General features: G+C 43.2%; 1 protein-coding gene across 4 annotated transcripts in view; it reads left to right on the forward strand.

Annotated features, from left to right (window-relative positions):
* The window catches only part of SLC22A23 (solute carrier family 22 member 23), a 105440-nt gene that overhangs the window by 81904 nt on the left and 4947 nt on the right, over positions 1 to 18589 (forward strand). Inside the window, exons 6-10 of one of the 4 annotated variants that reach the window (XM_005481697.3) lie at positions 3716 to 3805; positions 9316 to 9418; positions 12398 to 12630; positions 15258 to 15290; positions 17087 to 17210. In XM_005481697.3, coding sequence (XP_005481754.1) covers positions 3716 to 3805; positions 9316 to 9418; positions 12398 to 12630; positions 15258 to 15290; positions 17087 to 17210 — 583 coding nt within the window. Of the gene's footprint in view, positions 1 to 3715; positions 3806 to 9315; positions 9419 to 12397; positions 12631 to 15257; positions 15291 to 17086; positions 17215 to 18589 lie in introns of those variants that run through there. The other 3 variants (XM_005481698.3, XM_074544379.1, XM_074544384.1) reach the window with 3 other exon arrangements.

The raw sequence follows: 18589 nt of genomic DNA on the forward strand, positions 1-18589 counted from the left end.
TAGTAAAAAGAAGCAGTGTTCAAGAGGACAAAATAATTCTGGGATGCAAGAAAATTTAATTTTGAATTGCTCTCCAAGCAGTGAGCAGGCTGATATTCCTTTCTAAAGAATAACACCATTTCCACTGCCTTCTGAAGGCTTTTGCTCATTCATTGCCTACACTGCCTGTAGTGTGAGTGCCACTAACCATCTGCAGGGCCTCTGCTCCGTGGGGAGGTGGCCCATGTGTCAGGTGGGGCAGAGGGGAAAGAAGGCAAAATTTATCTGCTGTTTTTCACAGTCCTTTGGGCTGGAGTGGTTGCCAGTGCTCTCCTGGGAGATGTCTCTAAAGACAAGAACCAGAAGTGCAGACAGTGATCCAGCTGGAAGGTCCAGCAGCTGCCACAACAACCCCTGCCAGGGGAAAATGAGGGTGGGCAGTGATGGCCAATGCCCCGCCAGCAAGATGGAGTGAGAGTGTGCTTACATGGGAAACAAATAAAGTGAGACAAGGGGTGTTGATAGCAGTCTAGAGCACTGTAAATTTACATTGCCCTTATCTTCAGTAGCCTGTCTCAGGGCTGATGTTTGTTGCATAAAGAGACCTTTTTCCTCAGCAGCTTTAAGTGGCTTTATTTTTGAGTGTTTGGTGAACCTTGTCATTTTGGGCAGGAATAATTTGCCTTTATAATGAGTTTTTTAGGTTTATGTGGTTGCGTTTTCTTCTTTAATGCTTAAGAAATGTAGGGGAATTAGACCTGGTTAAATTACCCCAGCATGTTTTCACTCAAAATTTCACCAGTTGGCTTTAAATTTTGCCCTCTTTTAGAAATAAAAGTTTAAATCTGTTTTTGCATCCAGGAAATTATTTTTATTCAACTGTGTATTGAAATGTCATTTTTAAAACAGGCTTGCTGAATTTTGTTGACATATGTTTCAAAGCATTACCCAAAAAAGTCAGCTTCAGTCATGAGCAAATTAAATATTTTGATAATATTAATTCAGTACAGGTTTTTCACTACTAGTTTCTCCAGAAACTTCACCATCTCTTCCCTGTTTCCCTGTAGAACGAGAAGCAAACATACAATTCAGTGCAGCTGTGGGACAGTCATTCTGACCTTTAGTGTCAGACATTCTGACACCCATTTAGTGTCATAAATTATAAGGAGGTATGAAGATTGTTTAAGAAACAGGAGAAAAGAGTGTTCAGGGGAATTGGAAATCCTGAAGTTCCAACCATAACCTTACACCTTTTAAAGGTGTGTTACACTTTAGGTGGCTTTCATTGCTTTTATGGAATGCATTCTCTTTCTTTGTGTGGGGCTGAAGGGTCTGTTTGTTGCCTGGAGCAGATTGTCTGCTGTGAGTTGGCCTTGGCTGCACCAGCACCCAGCCCTGCTGTGTTTGGGTGTCCTGGGAAGTGCTCCACTGGAGACACTGCTGTATCAGCAGCTACCCAAGTGTCACACATGGTGCTTCCATGGAAACCCACCCCTGGGCAGCTGTCTTTGGCTTTCCCTGTGTGGGGAGACATTTCAGGTGGTCCTTAACATGAAAATAACTGCTTGGCCAGCTTTGAAAAAACAAAGCTCCCTTTTTTGCTCGTCTCTGGATGGAAACACAAACCAGTGGTGCTCCTGTGGGCAGAGATGTTATAGCTGTTCCTTCCCAAAATTCCTTTCTAAGTTTAGGGAAATAATATTGATGTAATCACAAAAGGTAGACAGCAAAGGTAAAGCAGCCAAATAGATGCCAGTACTTTTGCATGCAGGACACAACATGAAGATGCAGGGGTAGGTGGTGATAAGTACTCTGTGTGTGTATGTGTGTGGATTGCAGTTAGGAAAACTGTGGTTTTCAGGGGGTTTCCCTTTGAAGAAAAAAATTAATACTCTTTCATCTTTCTTGCTGCTGATCAACATGCTGCCATCACTTTTCTTTAAACATAAGCTATTTTTCTGTTTTGTTTTGCTATGTATATTTTTTCCTAAGCATGAGGCTTGAATCTATGTAATTATATGCATTTTCCTTTTCCACTGGATAAATAGCAGAGGGAAGGGTGAAAATGCCTTATGTCTGAAAGTCAGTCTCTTTCCTTGCAAAGCTTTACTCATATCCTTAGACCATCACACCCATCGCTGCACTACTGGCTTAAAGCTTGTGAGAGATGAAGAGTGCACTAGCTGGAGAAGAAAAGCAAGTTTCCTGGTTCCACAATATAGGTGATTCCATGTGATAGTGAAGTACAAACCTCCCAGATGTCCTTCTTTGCCAGATCCTGTTTCTTGAGTGTTTAATGCTCCATGCAGCTCCCAGAGCATTTTCAGGTAAATGTAGGAAATGTAGTTAAAACAGTTCAAGGTGCTGCTTGAAGACTATGTGTCAGCCACAGAGATTTCTATCTCAAAATTAAAAAAAAAACAAAAAACCCAGCCAGAGATTTCTGTTGTCCTCTTATATGTTAAATCAGTTTCAGGAGGGTCTGGGTATCTCCTGCTGGGCCCCTGTTGTCCAGTAGCTGTTGTGGAGTTTGAGCAACTCATTCAGGATGTGCTGTACATGATAGTGATTAACAAGAGCAAAACTGGTCAGTTAGGTCCTCTTCTACTGGCTGGGTCTACAGCAATGGAAGAGGAGAGCCCATGGATGCTCTGAATGTGTCCTTAGCAAAGGTAGCAGTGATATCTGACAGTCCCGGGTTTTGGAGGGATCAGGGGGAAAAGGGTGAGAATGTGCCTACTGAGAATGTGCCTTTTGATGCCACTGGGAAAAGCCAAATATGCTAGAAAATTTAAAGGGGAAAAAAGAAAAAAGAGAAGGAAGAGGGAGCTGTCAGCCTCTGTTTAAATTTGAATGATTCCTTCTCACTGGTTGAGTCCTCTGCTGGCTGCGCTCCCGCCTGTTGATTTGTGCCCTGCTGGCACACTGGCTCTTTGTGCACACGGCTACCTGTGTTCCGAGAGCAGCCAGCTTTACAGGGCAGGAACCATGTGCAGAGGGCTGGCAGCTAGCCCTGGTGCTGCTGGCATTTCCCCAGCCCACAGGCACCAGAGGGGAGAGGGCTGGTAAGTCTGGATCTGGATGTGAAGAGTAGGAGGGAGACCTCGAGAACCAAGTGGAAGAGGAGAGCAGTAAGAGGGGACCAGTGGCCAGAGAAGAGAGGAAATAAGACACTTTAAGAAGTGTGGGGCCAATGAATAAAGATAGCTGGAGGGGACTTAGAGAGGCAGGGGCAACAAGGGGCTGGGGGAAAGCAGTGGAGGAAGAGCAGAGGAGAGCTAGAGCATGGAGACCAAAGGGGCTGCAATCATATGCATTCCCCTCCTTCCAGAGCAAGCTGTCAAGCCCAAGGATTCATTCTTAGAGCTCTTCTTTTGCAAAATCCACTCCTAAAATGTTTGCTTCATCCCTCCCTGCTGCCCAACTTGCTTGCTCAGCTTGCTGAGGTTCCCTCCATAGCTTCAACAACATAGAGCAGCAATGCATGTGTGGGTACCTGCAACCTCCTGATGGCCACAGCTCCACACAAGAGCATTGGAGGTGCTCTTTGTGTTGTTGTTGCTGTTTCTTTTTTTTTTTTTTTTTTTAATACTGGTGATGCTAGAAAGCATTGATAAGTCATGCTCTGGGAAATGCAAGAAGTCAGGTTGCCTGGGCAACCCCTGCTTGGCCTCCTGGCATGAAGGCATGATGATCCAGCCTTTAATAACATGATTACAACCTATTTTTTCCACAGGACATAGGATGGACGAATCAGTGCATAGGATGGACGATGATGTGGGAATGAAGCTGTTGTCTGTTCCTCATTTGTTGCAGAATTTGGAAGGTGTGTAGTGAATGAGGCAGAGGCTTGCAGAAAGAAAAAGGACAGTGCTGGGGAAATGAAGCTGAATACCTCCTGAAGAGATGTACTCATTTTCTGGGTCTGTCAGGGATGTTCTTGTCTGATGATGGAGATTTCCCTGGAATCAGGCCCTTTCAGTGCTGTCACTAACCACAATTTCTTCAGTGTCTGTCTCTAGCGTGTAATTCTGGGGCTTGTTCTGCAGAAAGATGGAAGCATTTATATCAACACCTAAAGGGGTATTGCTGCATGATTTTTTCTCATCATGGACACAATTCTTCTCTATTTTATCTCCCTGCTTCCAAACAGGAGTAATCTTTGCTATTACTCTTACAAGAAGTTGGTAGAGATTTGCATTCATGAAGTACATATATATTCTGACAGCACTGTAGGAATGTCTCTAAGGAAATCTATGATTTTTTGTACTCTCTGGAAAGTTGGGCTAATGAGGCTGAGGGGTACATGTTGAATGGGAAAGGCAGAGATGTCTTTAATAGCTGCCCCTTGGATGACTGCAGTGAACATTCTGGGGGAAAAACTAATGTGTGGTCATCTAAATGCTGTGTCATAATGCACATGAGCAACTGAAGATTGCAACAGCAACCTCTTATGTCTGACTTTTCAATCTTATTTGAATGTAATTAGAAATAGAGGATTCAAATAAATCCTTGCAATCAGTCCATAGCTGTTAGAGTCCTGGAGTTACAGAGTTGTTCTCATGAAAGGAGGTTCATTTTAAGTGTTGTTAGTTTTTTTGTCCAGTGCTTGGGTTAGAAAGCCATTCCAGTCTCCATATTCCTCTTGCACTGCAGGTGCATTTTAGCATTTATTCAAATACACTATTGCTGTCTGGGTTTGTTCTTTTTTCCCTTTCCCATTTGCTCCCATCTGTGCCTATCTTAAATCTCTTTTTCCTCATGTTATATAAGAAGAGAGCAGCCCTGTTCCTGTACTGAGATGAAGTTCTCTATCTCCTCTCCTTTTATAAATACAATACTCCAGCTTGCCAGAGCTTTAGTTTCTCAAATATTGATGACCAGAACTGTAAAAGAATTCCAGTACTTCATTGTCAGAATTGCAAATACCTCATGGCTGCATTAAACTGGTGCCATATAGTCACTTGTGTTCAAGTAGTACATAACCAAGTCCAACACAGGTTTTGCTTATCTTCCACCAGGAGCATTTCCCCTTAATCACTGAGAATTTTGCATTGTATTTCATATTTTCACTTGCTTTTGCCACATGCTGGGTCTCAAGCTCACCCAGTTCCTCCAATGGCCCATTTTCATTGTACTTACCCTTGATAGTAAGATAGTGCCTCACTTTGTCACCAGCAGACCTTGCTGGTACCTTTCTGAGGTTTTTGCCAAGCTCTCTACTCAGATTATTAAACAAGATTTTTTTAAAATAAGATGAGTCATCCCACTACTAATGTCCTGCCATCCGTTTATGATTCCCATTTTTCTATCCCTTATCCTTCTCTGCTCATCATTCAGTATTTTACCTATCTCATAATTTCTGTATATGGCTTGAGAGCTGGACAAAAGTCCTGGAAGGTATAAATAAACCTTGTGTACCAGTAACTCTGCCTGCCTGAGAATAGATTGCTTCACCTCTGTGTTTCAGACTGGTCCACCTCCTGCTGCAGAGCTGTCATGCTCCAGGGATTGATTGAGTCTCTGTGCTCGGCTTCCATAGATCTTTTCATGTTCAAAGAGCTACTGACAGTATCGTTTAGCAGCCAGAAAAATCCAGCAAAAGTTCATCACCACAGGACACTTGTCATTTTGGACATAATTTTTCTGTGGCTTGATTTGGGCTTTTGTCTGTTTTGTCTGTGCCAAGTGATGCAGAGATGGGTGGCTTCATCTGAAGGCTCTAAAGATACTTTCTGATTTTGAAAGGCATGCTCCTGAGATGCAGAGGGTCTCTTGAGAATTCAGCAGCTTTGAGAGCTGGGAGCTGGTAGGGTTCCCCTTCCCATGAGACTTTCAAAGTCTGCCAGTGAATAGTTCTAATTTCCACTGAGATGTAAAGAGTTAGCTTGTTGACAGTTTTCCTACTGAGTCCCTGAATAGGAGGCCTAGAGTGTGTGTGGGCTCTGGAGTATGGGAAAACTTATTAGGGGCCTCTGAATAAATGGATAGAAATATTCTTATATTCAACACTCTACTTTTTGGTAAATCAAAACTGAAACATTTAATGCTAATTTCTCTGTACTGGTGACTTCGGTGTAAAATCAAAGAGTAAACTGGGGGTACAAAGAGTTTTTCTGGTGTTAGTTCTGAAAGAAAATAGTTTGCTTCTATGAGGCTTTAATAGGCTTTGGCTTGCCTTTTAATATCTTAACTTTGACCTATGAAGTCAGCCTGAGAGCTGCCACTCTCCTGATGCTCATCAAAGTCAGCGGAGCAGCTCCTTTCATGCAGGCAGGCTCCCTCCAAAGACAGCAGGTCACTTACATGAGAGCCAGTTCTGTAGCTGATGGCTTTTTTGCAAGTCACATAGCTTATTTTTTCTTATTAGAATGATATTTTAGTTATTGCAGGTCATTAATTTTGCAGTGGGGATTTTTGGCGAATATCTCACTAGTATTCATAGAAGCAAAGGAGGGAGAAAGCCATCAGAAAGATGGATTGTGCTGGAGACTTGGAGGCAAGTCATTCTTCTAAAGCAGGTGATTTAGATTTGGAGTTTTAACAACATCATAGAGGGATGGAGGCGTAAATAGCTGGTAGAGTCACAAGGCTCTCAATAAAAAGCTAGGTTTTGTTTGCATTCTTTGGTGTAAGGTTTGAGACCAGATTCCTTTTTCCCCTCTTTTTTTTTTCTTTTTTTTTCCTTTGTTTTTTTTTTTTTTTGTTTGTTTATTTTTCAAATTCTTGTAATGCTGTTACATCTGGAATCAAGACATTTTTGTATGATGCTGTGATGTGTCCATGGAGTGTAACCCCCACAAAAGCAGATTAAGGGTCCACTGCAGAAAGACTGCTGCATGAGTAGGGTAGAGAAGGGGTGAGCTCCCCTGTCATGTGTGATCCTCACTGCAGCTGGCACAGGAGCTGTTGGACAGTTCACATAACCAAGTGAGCCCTTACCTGAGGGCAGAACAGCAGCTCAGTGAAAAACACTGATGGGAACTGGTTCAGAAGCACTGACTTATGAGAAAGGTTAAAAGGGGGGCCTGAATGCAGGTGAGAAGGATGCATGACAATAAACAAAGAACATATGGTTATAGGAACACCTAATGTATGAACAAAGCAAGAGTGGAGGGCATAATAATGGCTGGTTGCAAATAAAAGCATAGCCAAGTTGATAATTTCTTCTCTTGATTTTATTGAGTTGTGGCTCAATACAGCATGTATTCACAAGTAAGTCTACTCTCTGTCTTGAAAGTAAAATGTAAAAATTTCTCTGAGAAACAAACAAAAATCCCTATCAGATTAAGAAAATCTGAAGAATATGGCATATTTACCTTCTGCTGACAGAGGATGAGATGTTTTACTTTATAGGCCAGATCTGGTCATTCTTAGTTTAAGAGTGAACCCTTTTGAAATCTGTGCAATATGTGTTGTTTGGGTAGTGATTTTCATTGTTGCCCTTCAGCTGAAATAGTAAACACCCACCAACAGCCTTTCAAAACCCTTGTGCTTCTCCTAGTGTTTGCTTTCACCTTTTTTTTTCTGTAGAAGGTTTGGCCGGGACTCAATCATGGCCTTTATAATTATGTTTTATCTAACTGCTTCAATTGTTCTGAATTATTTTGTTCCCACTTATTCCTTCCTAGAATCTTGCTACAAAAATTATTTTGACCTTGTTCTTTGAGATTAGGCTCCACTTTTTTATTGCTTATATTTTAATATGGCCCAAATCCATTGCTGAGTCTGAAGAGGGTATCTGTAATACAAATATTAATTTAACTAATTTTTTTCTTTTGCTCCTCCTTAGTTTTTCTGCTTTTGTGTGCTTCATGCTCTATTGGTTCAGGGGAGAAATGGCCATTATCAGGTTGTTAGGAAAGTAGTATATCCATGTTCTGCCTAAATACAATCACTGATGTAAAACACACTTTGCTGCTTTTGTCAGAAGCCTTCTAGAGTAATTACTACTTCTAGAGTAATTACTCTAGAGAGAAGACCAGGAGTGACCTGTGAGCAGTTAATAGATCAAGCATTTGCATGTAAATAGTGTTTGCTTTATTTATTATTTTTGTGATGCACTTTTCAAATAATAGCTGGCAAATGTGGGTTTTGTTTCGTTTGTAAATTCAGGTGACCTTTTTTTTAAAATCCCCCCCTCCCCCCCAACTTGCTTTTATTTTCTCCTGTCTTGCATCTCTTTAGGAAGTTGCTATTCAGCAGAGTAAGGCAGAGGTCAGGGCAGGCCAGGCCAGCGTGGGCAGCTGAGGACATCCGAGCTCATTGTGTATGCACCAAGAGAACTCATGCACCCTTCACAACAGGGCCACGCTGCTGCCTTTAAAAAAAAAAAAAAAAAAAAAAAAAAAAAAGGCATTAGTGAAAGCCTTTACCCCAGAAAACAGACCTAGTCTGTGCTCTTGGTGGGCATTATTTTTGTGATGCTTCTTTATAGCTACAGCTCCTCCTGCTTTTATTGGACTTGTTGCCCACTGATCCGGTAGCTTGGAAACAGTGGCTGCTTTGGCACGCTTAGGTAGGTGTTCAAACTCCAACTTAAGGATAATTGGGAAATAAACAGTGCCCTTCATTATTGTCCCATGCCAAAACAAGGGTATCAGAGGCAGCATTTGTAAGGCTTGTGTGTTATTTCAGCATTGCAATGAAAAGTTCACTTGAAGCTGCCCAGAACTGGAAGGACATGGTGGGACTTCAGAAATACAAAGACACCCAGCTGCTGATGCCCAATGATTTTTCTTTAAGGAAATGTCTTAACGTTTAGGACATCCATCAGAAAAATTTTAAATATTTGAAAAGGGAGTGGAGTGGAAGATGGATGAGCTGACATAATGTCCTTGCCACTGCATTCTCAAACTTGCATTTGAACAAACTACAAAAGATGACCCATGAAAACTGAGTTTGAGCTCCAGTCCTTTCCATGGCTTTTTAGATATGCATTGCACAATGGGGGCAGAGCCTGTAGCTGCACGACTGAGCTGTAGTCCTCCCTGTGAAGGGTTCTAAAAATTAACAGAATCCTGAAGTCCTTCAAGAAATTTGCTATCATGCTTGTTGGGGTCAAGTTCCATGTTGCTCCGACTTAACATACACATTTTTAACTGGGAGGATGTTTGGAGTATGGAGTTCTTTTGCCCCAAGAAGATGAAGGGAAGCCTGGAAGAAAAGGAGGAACCTGTGCTGGACTTTAGTCAGGTAGTTCAGCATTTTTATAGTTCCTCTAAATATAATCAATAGTGTTCTGCTCTCCAGAGCATCCCTCAGAATATCTTAGTTCACAAGTAAATCTTCTCATTCTCCTCAGTGAAATGATAATTCTGATTTTATTTGTTTCAGAGCTGGAAAAGGAAATCACCAGGAGACCAAAGAAAGTCTGCATTGTTAAAGTGGTGGGAACAAGGAACCTGTGGAAAAACATCGTAGTGTTGTGTGTGAACTCGTAAGTGCAATCCCTTTGTTTAAATATCTGTGTGGTCAGTGAACTGGAGCAGCAATGGGAAGTGATGAGGGAGCTCCACTATTTCCTACTGTAGGACCCTTCACTAACATCTTTGATAAATGATCCTGGGAAAATACCAGCTGTTGCAGGGAACCAAATTTTTATGGCAAACACGGAGGAGCTCAGTGGCTCTTTCAGGCAGCAGAACTGCATCTTCTCGGGTGCCATGCTGCAATTGTGTTGCTGCCACCAGTGGTCTGGTGTGGCCATGTGCTGATAAGTGTTCATGCATACTCACATCTGCTTGGCATCCCAGGTGGGAGATTGGAAACCATTCCTGCCCCAGGAGTACAGGTTCAAGTTGTGTACATCTGACAGGGCTGTGGTGCAGAGGAAGATGTGCTTGCCAGTAAATACAAGTTGCTCCCTCATATAACAGCTGAGCTTGGTGGGTCTTCAAAGGCAGATTACAAAGTGCCTCAGCACTCCCAAATTATGTGCAGGGGGTCACAGGGGGAATGTGCAGTCTCCAACAGGACAATGTGTTGCTCACCTCCTAAGGCTTCAGTTTGGACATGCTCATGTGGGCAAAAACAAGCATCAGCCTGAGGGTTATGCAGGTTACAGATTCTGAGATCTTCTGTCCAGTACTGACACCTTGTAAAGAGGAAATACATTGGCTTGCAAATTCTGGAAGGGCACCAGCAGTGCATTTTCTATTTTTTCCATCTTATAAAATGCCCACTTGAATTTTTCATTGTTTTCTTTTCAAATGGGAGGTGGAGCTGGAGAAGGCTGGGAATCACCTTCCTCTGCTAGGTTTCAAAGTATGTAGCTCTCTTGTGGCTTTTTCTTCCTCACTTCAGGGCACTGCTCTGCAGCCCTCGCTCCTGTTAGCAGGCTTATGGATCAGTCAGCACCCAGAGGGGACAGCCCCCATGCTGGGCAAGCAGTCACCCAGAAGCACACAGACTTCAGGGGTCAGTCTCCAGCATAATTTATTGCAGAATCCACTCTGGTTTTATGAGTTTTGTGTCTCTCTTCCACCCACCAGTGAGGTACTACCTCTGTTCTGAAAGAGTTCTTTCTTCTTAGGCTCACCAAGTACATTTGGTAGACAGTGTTAAATGTATTTGTGAAAACTGTTTGCATGGGCAATTCTCCCCTCCTCCCTCACCCACATTAATTTGCATATTTGGAAATTCCTTAAATCAGATCTAGGCAGTCCAAAAAATAATTTCTGGCATTAGCACATGAAGGCTGTTTGCATCCAAGCAGAGCATGAAGCAGATGTACATCTGAGGAAATAGATTTCATGTTTGTTTTTAAGGAGTGGAAAAAAAATTAATTTTACTTCTGTTACTCCTGTTAGACAGAGCTGTGCTAAATTTTTAGTTTATATAGAAGGAACCTTCTGCAGGGAACAAAAAGAAATTAAGGAAGACAAGGATTCAATTTTAAAAGTAACTATTCTGAGCTGCTCACCAAGTGAAGAGAATAGATTCTTAGCAAACAGGCTGGAAAGCCAAGTCCAAATGATTAAATAATTTACTTTATAAGTCATGGTCTCAATAGCAACTTCTGCAACTGTGATTGTATGCATAGAATAGAAAGAAGAAAAGCTGGTTAACTCTGCCCTTTTATTACTACTGTTTTGCTGATTAATATTTCTCTTAGGGGAGGAGTCAGCTATAATCTAGTTATTCAAAGCAAATGTCAATTTTGTGTAACAGGAAGCACTTGTATTAGGTTTTTATCAGAGGCAAGGTGTTTGGTATTAAGGATGGGGTTTTGAACTAGAACATTGATTCACAAGTTTGCAAGAAAAGCTCCTCAGGCCATGGACTGTCGTGCACTCAGGGTCTGCACAGCCCCACAGCTGTTTCTGTGCTTATTTGGATACCCAGTTTATACTGACAGAACTTCAAATTCCTGAACTTCAGAAGTATAGAAGTGTATCAGTGTAAGGTATCTGCCTTTTTTTTTTTTTTTTCTTTTGTTTTTCTTTTTTTTTGGAGACCTGGATCTGTGCCTCCCACTCTGTCAAGCACTGTTAATTTGTGCCATGAGATTTGTCTTGTGTAAGTGCCAGGGACAGGAGGTTCTTCCTGGCAGAGGAACTTGAGCTGTGATGGTGCAGTTGAGAGCATTGACCTCTCCTGTTGCATCCATGCTGCTGTTTTGTATTTTGTACCACATCAGGGGTGAAGCTGGGGCTTCTCATCAGACTTTTGTACCTTTAGCCCCTTTCTCTTTCTTCCTTTTTTTCTTTTCTATTTTTTGGAGGCACAGGGTGAGACAGGAAAAAGATGTGTGAAATGTGATGGTAAGATGTTGATCAGTGGCATTTCAAAGGAATTTTTTTAAGAGGAGGAGACACATTGCTATGAAGGGTAGTGTAAATGTGTAGACTGAATTAGATCTTGTTGTTTCATAATTGTAGTGATCATTGCAGCACATACAATTTCAAACACTCCTTTCTCAAGGGCTTTCAGTTTTAATGGGCTAGCTTGGGAAGTGAGCTGTAATGCTTGTATTTAGTATGGCCAAATGCCACAGGCAGGTGGGTATTCCTGGTGTTTTGCTGTCCAAGCACAGAGGCTACTTCATCACAGCAGAGCTGGCTCTGTACTGTCAGCAGGGGCACTGGGAACAGAGAAATGTGCTCCTCTGGGAATGAGATTTCTCAAATACAATGGGAAAACCTACCATGCACTAGGAGTTCTAAAGTTCCCCATGCCTTGATCATACCATGAGCAGCAGCTAAATGAATAAAGTCAGCAAATATTTGGCTCAATGGAAATTTTTTTCTTTTGCTTCTTTTTATCAATGCTTATTTTCACAGTAGCACCTGGAGATAAGCCTCTTAACTTAGGGTGTTTTATTCCTGCATTAATTCCTCCGCACACTGAATAACACTGCAGTGTGTGTTCTGCCCTCTCAGCAGTGGTTTCTCTTGTCCTCTCCTGTTTCCCCCAGGCTGACTGGTTATGGCATACACCACTGTTTTGCAAAGAGTATGATGGGGCATGAAGCGAAGATGGCAATTACCCACAACTTCTACGCGGACTACTACACCATGGCCGGCATTGCGCTGGCATCCTGCCTGGCCATGTGCCCTGTGGTCGGCTTTCTGGGCAGGAGAGGAGGACTCCTGCTCTTCATGATACTCACAGCTCTGGCATCGCTCCTGCAGCTGGGCCTTCTCAACTGTAAGTTGGAGATGACAGCTTTTCAGGACCATGCAAGCTTGACATGCAAATAAGGGACCAGGAAATACTGGCATTTCCTTTGCCTGTCCCGGATTTGTCATGTGATACACCTGCATAATTTTAGAATCTGAATTTGTTTGAAGGTTTCCCCAAACACTTGTTTCTCAGGCTCATTAACAAAAGGCATTGTATTGTGGATGATTCCCATGGTGAAGCTTATTGAGCTTTGGCGCTGTATCCGGGGTAGTCACCAAGAAAACAAGCAAGGAAACAAGAAATGCTTTCAATTTTATTTTGGTGAAACATCCGCCAGGGAAAGAGCTGTATCGAGACTGGGAAGGCAATATTTCCCACTCAAGTCTGCTTCCCAAGTGGCCTCCAAACCATGCAAAAGTTAAAGCAGTAGGTGTATGTCCTCTGCCTGCTCTTAGCATCTTGCTATGAACAAGTAATAAAAAGGTAGCACAGAAATCATGCAGCTGAAAGACCCTGCTTTTAACACACTGTACACTATACATTCACAGTCCATGTGAATGTATACACATGTATACACATGATTTTGGAAAGTGACAAAGCATTTCAAATGGCTGTTCCTGCAAAAAGTGAGAGTGTCCCACCTCTTCCTTTGCAAGCAGTAACTTTTATGTGGCCCTTTTGAGCTGTTGAAGCTATTAAAACTGCTATAGAAATATTCCCTTTCCTTTTTCCATTTTATTTCATTCACTTCATTTTGTGTTGCTTGAGGAGGTTGAACTTGATCAATCAGAGAGGTGTTGAAGCAGAGGAAATCTGGGATGTGCTTTGCCTCTCTCACAGTGTCCAATCATTAGACTCCTGTCCCATAAAACCCCACCCCAAGGAAGGGGGAAGAGGGTTGAGACATACTTTGGACAAACTGGATGTGATACAAATACCAGAACACTGGCTATTGCTGGTTTTAATTTCTATGTTTAGAAATAATTGATGGCCTTAATAAGAAAGAGTTTTTTGCATTGAGGATGGAAATCTTTCACATTCTTGCATACTGAGGGCAGCTCCAAGCCAAAAGGAATTGTTCATATTTACAAATGCCTCTGTTACCCAGAGGCATTTACTAAGTTCGCCTTTAGCAAACAAGCTATTTGTGGGAGTGTAGGAGGGAAACAGGGAACCTCTTTCATGACATGGAGGAAACTCCAGCATCATGTGTGTTTGCTCCCAGCTTGGCACAGATGTTTACATTTCCTTTGAGCACATATTTACCATGTCCAGCAACGCCAGCTGAGAGTGGGAGAAGCCCCGTGGCTGCACCCTCACCATGTCTGTTGATGGACTGAGACCGTTCACATGCAGATTCACACTGTGCATGTGTGCGACCTCCCAAAGTTCCATGTTCTTCTGGGGGTGTCCATCAGAATCTCTTTACACTGAATTTGCCCATTTTAATTTTTGTTTTAAGGATGGGAGATGTTTGTTGAGGCTGTTGTGGCAATGAACACACACTTGCTTAGTTGAGAGACAGTGTGTCAGAGCCCTTAGTCTGCTCCAGAGCCACGAAAATCTGGTTGCATTTTTTCAAAATAAATTTATGAGGGAGGTGGGAGGCAACACCCTGTAGGACTCATTACTTTTCCATAACAGGTTTAGGTGGTTTTGTGAGCCAAGTTGCCAGAACTAAGATCAGGCATGGCTTTAGGTGCTTTGTGCTACACTGGCACTGTCAATGCAGTGCCCTCGTCAGCCTTTCTGACTCCACTCTTTTCTTTTTGAGAAGAGGAGGAAAAGGCAGCCTCGAACTTCAGAGCAGCTCTCCCCACTCTTGACCATGGCCATGTCTTCCTCAGAAGAACTAGACATTGTTTGGAGAGAAGTAGTGACCTTTGTTTATTATGAAATGTCACAGCATCTTGCATGTTGTAATTTAGCATAATTTGGGTGTAATAGGAAAATGAAATCAGAATTTGAGAATGGTGAGAGAGAGAGAAAGGGAGATATTCTGCACCAGCCACAAACCTGCAGCAGACCTTGAAGCTCTCCTCTGAGCTCTGGACTGTCACCTGGAAAGTCACAGAATCAGGATGGGAAATGAGCAGCAGAGCCGTGCCCAGCTCATGCTGATGCCCTTCCCCTTGCTGCCCAGGCTGCCATGTGCTCCTGTGTGGCTAGTGTGGCACAGGGACCATCAGCTCATGCTTTTGGAGAGGGATAGGTCTCCCACCAGTCTGACAGCACTGATGCCCAGATTTTGCTCTCTAACCCAAGCTTCTCTTGGCCATTCCCTCAGGGCTGCAGCAGGAGGGCATTTTCTCTTCTCCCCCTTCATTAACAACAAAGAGGCCTTTGTGTTAGTCCCAGTGGTAATTCTAGGGCTTTTAAATATGCTTTACTGCTGGTTTGTTATCACTGTCTCATTAGCATGCTGTCCTCCAGCTGAGATGTGCCTGGAAACAGCATGTCCTCTCTGGTGGCCAGGGAAAGATGTGAAGGTTTTGGCATGGGAAAGAATTGGGAGTCAGAGGGTGGGGCTGGGGTGGCATGTGGAATTTACCTTTTTTTTTTCAGATAAATAAACATATAAAAACTCTATGTTCTTGTTTTCTCTCCCTTTCTCTTTTATCTTTCTCTGACTTCCATGGTCTTGGATCCAGTGATTGGAAAATACAGTCAACTTCCAGACTCAGGTATGGTTTACAGACAAATCTGCATCATGTGGGGAGCACTCCCCCAGGAACAGGTAGATCCAAAAGGCCTCAGCCAAAGCACCCAGAGCAGAGCTGCTGCCACAAAGGGGTGCAGGGGGAAAGTCCACTTCTGTACAGTGCCTTGAGACCCCACTGACGGACAGGCCTGCTCATCTATGCTCACCCTCTTTGTTTAGCAACCCCTCCACATAGGCTGCATGTCAAGAGAAGGTGCAGAGGTCCCCCAAGGTTTGACATACAGGGTGAGGCTTTCTCAGAAAGTCTCCTTCTGAGAACCAACATTTCCAGTTCAAAAATCTCAGATTTTCTTCTTTCTTTTTTTTTCCCAGAAAAGAAAAGGGGACTAAAACACCTTAAGGACTCTTTAAATAAGGGGAGTTAAACACCTTAAAAAATGCTTTCCCAGGATGAAGTACTGTAGGAGCAATGCAGTAAGAAACTACAGAGGAACAAAATGTACCTTTGTGTATCAGATTTGATGGACCTGTCCTTGCCCAGTTTTTCCAAGGTCTGTTCTGCTGAGCAGCCGCAATTCCCTGAGGGGATCAATGGTGTAGCCTCACTTGCTATGCAAGAGTGGCTTGAGACCCGTGGTTTGCAAAGTACTGTGCCCACATCCTCATCACCTGGCAGAATTTGCTCTCTCCCCCAGACTTGGGGTGCGTGGCAGAAAGAGCTTATCCCTGAGCAAGCTGTGGCGCATTTTAGAAGATGTAACCAAAGAGCTCCCAAATACCTTTTGCTCTCCTGACAGCTGATACATTCAGCGGGGACAAAAGCAGGTGTTAATTTTCACTGGATCCCAGCCAGACAGTCCCTGCCTGGGACTGCACAAAGCAGTTCTTTCTTCAGGCAGGGCTTGGGACGTGTGGGTAGAAAGGTGAGAGAGCACTGGCTACCAAGTTCCAGCACTTTCCCCAGTGCTCCTGTCAGGCATGATGTGTCCCCTTGTGTGGTGCAATGGTGTCTGTGAGTGATGTGGCCTCCTTGCTGGCCAGGACAGGCCACGTGAGCTTGTGCAACCCTGGTCAGAGATGCCAGCCTTGCCCACAGGAGGAGGCGAGCAGGGATCCAGTGAGAGATGTACTGTCATCGTGGCCAGAAACAGTTTCCTTGAGCTTTGTTTAGATTTACTGGGGTTTCTGCAAGTGCCTGATAGACACTGTTTGCTCCTGGAAACCTTGCTGCCATCCAGCTGTGAGAGGATTGAGCAAACAGCCCTGGCTTAAGGAGTGTCTTGCCGTCCTTGGCATCGGCTGTTCTTGCCCAGAGTGGTCAAGCTGGGAGTTACAACAGAGGTTGCAGACTGATCACATGCAGAGGCTTAGCACAGAGATGGGAGCACTTCTAGTTCTTTCCTCTCTTGTCCTGGAAGCCTCTTCAGTGCCCAAGCCCCACTGCACAAGATGTATGGCAGATTGAGGAACACTGCCTGTGTCCACTTGTCTGTGAAACATGAGAGGAAAGACACTGGTGCCTAAAAGACTGACCAAAGATTTTGGTTTTTTCATGGGTTTTGCCTTTTCTGTGGTATCTGAGCATAAAAAAATCAGAGATCACTGCCATTTATTGGCATGGCATTATGGGTTTTTTCATATGTGTTTGTATCTCAGGTGTTTGGGGAATGGATTTTATAAATACCGCTTTTAAATTAGTATTACAAAATTACTCTAATTTCTATTGAGGGAGAAGAGTAATGTAAACTTCATTGATTGTTTTCTTCCTTAGAAGTTTGGCCTCATTCTTACTTTTTATGAACACACTTGTCTTGCCAGGTATGAGTGACAGTGTCAAAGACAAATTCTCTGTTGCATTTTCCATTGTGGGTATGTTCTCTTCGCATGCTGTTGGAAGCCTCAGCGTGTTCTTCTGTGCTGAAATCACACCCACAGTAATCAGGTGAGACTTTGGAGCCCCCTTCAAGAGATGGGGACAAAATTATCCTCATTTAATTGATAATGGGCTGTGTAACCTAACACATTGTATGGGAACACGTCATTGGAGACCTCACAGCAACTTGGGGGCTGCTTTTTGCAGGGGCTGCAGTCAGTCTGTGCAAGTAAATGCATGTCTGTGTATAGAGAGGCTTTGTTTTCCATGGCTCCACCTTGTGTCCCGTCGTGGTGATGATCAGCAGGCCTGGCAGCACATGAATTGCAGCTTGGCAGGGTCTTAAATACTCAGCTGAAGCAGTTTGTGTGGTTGAGCATTGTCATTGCTTCACTAACGCTGCAGGGTTTTTTCAAGCAGCAGTTGGGTGAGTATGCATCCTGATATTAAAGGAGGAATTCCACGACTGTGCAGAGGTGCCAGCAATCCCTGCCTGCATAGGACAGGTTAACCAGGACAGCTGCAGGGTGCTTCAGTGGAGGGAAGGTATTGAAACATATGGTATAAATGCTTTTGGTGCATAGAGGTTCTCTGTAAGCCTGCCTCACTGCCTTTACTGCAGACAAAGCTGTCCTTCTCTTCACAATCAGACCTATCTTAGCAGACGCTCAAAATTTTTCTAAAGAGGAGCACTTTCATCCTGGGAAATAGGAGAAATCAGACAAATTATCTTTGTTGAAGAGTTTCCCATAACACATCTTTGTATGGTCAGGGGTTTGTATTATTTTGTACATGCACTATCTTTCACAGCACAAAGGTTGTGCTTCTGTGTTCTGGATTATGCTTTCAGCAATGCCACAGCAATTCAGGAGTTTGCTCTGATTTCACTGAATTTCCCAGGAATGTAGGTCATATGGGTGGGAGGGAGAGAGAGAGAGTAGAGGAAAGAGGATACTTTTATTTTGTCCCCTCCAAATTATATGCTTTTTCAACTACTTTGCAAAAGTATTATTGCAAAACTGTCATCTGAGTAGCCAGAGTCTCCTTGCTTCCTGGCCTTTTTTTCAGGCTATCTAAATTTGTGAAAGTATTTTATGGATAACATTCATTCCACTGGAAAAGGCAGTGTGAGGAGTGAGATTAAACAGCAGCCTGAAACACTAACAGCTATTTATTTATGTGTGTGTCAATCAGTTTGGTGTTTTTATGCCTTTTTAATTTTCTCCTTGGCTCTGTTTGAAAGACACACAGATAAAGAATTGACCATGTCAGCCAGAAGAGAATCTGCCAAGTAGGGTCAGATGTGCAGTCTGAACTTAGCAAGCTTTTTTCCCTTAAATCACTTGTGTTGCTACAGGGACGGGGACAAAATCCTGGCTGGGAGCCAAAATTCTTCTTCCCCTGACTCTGCTGGGTGACACCAGGCAAGTGACAACAGCTAGATATGC

The sequence above is a fragment of the Zonotrichia albicollis genome, chromosome 1, assembly GCF_047830755.1.
Source record: "Zonotrichia albicollis isolate bZonAlb1 chromosome 1, bZonAlb1.hap1, whole genome shotgun sequence".
Classification (NCBI taxonomy): domain Eukaryota; kingdom Metazoa; phylum Chordata; class Aves; order Passeriformes; family Passerellidae; genus Zonotrichia; species Zonotrichia albicollis.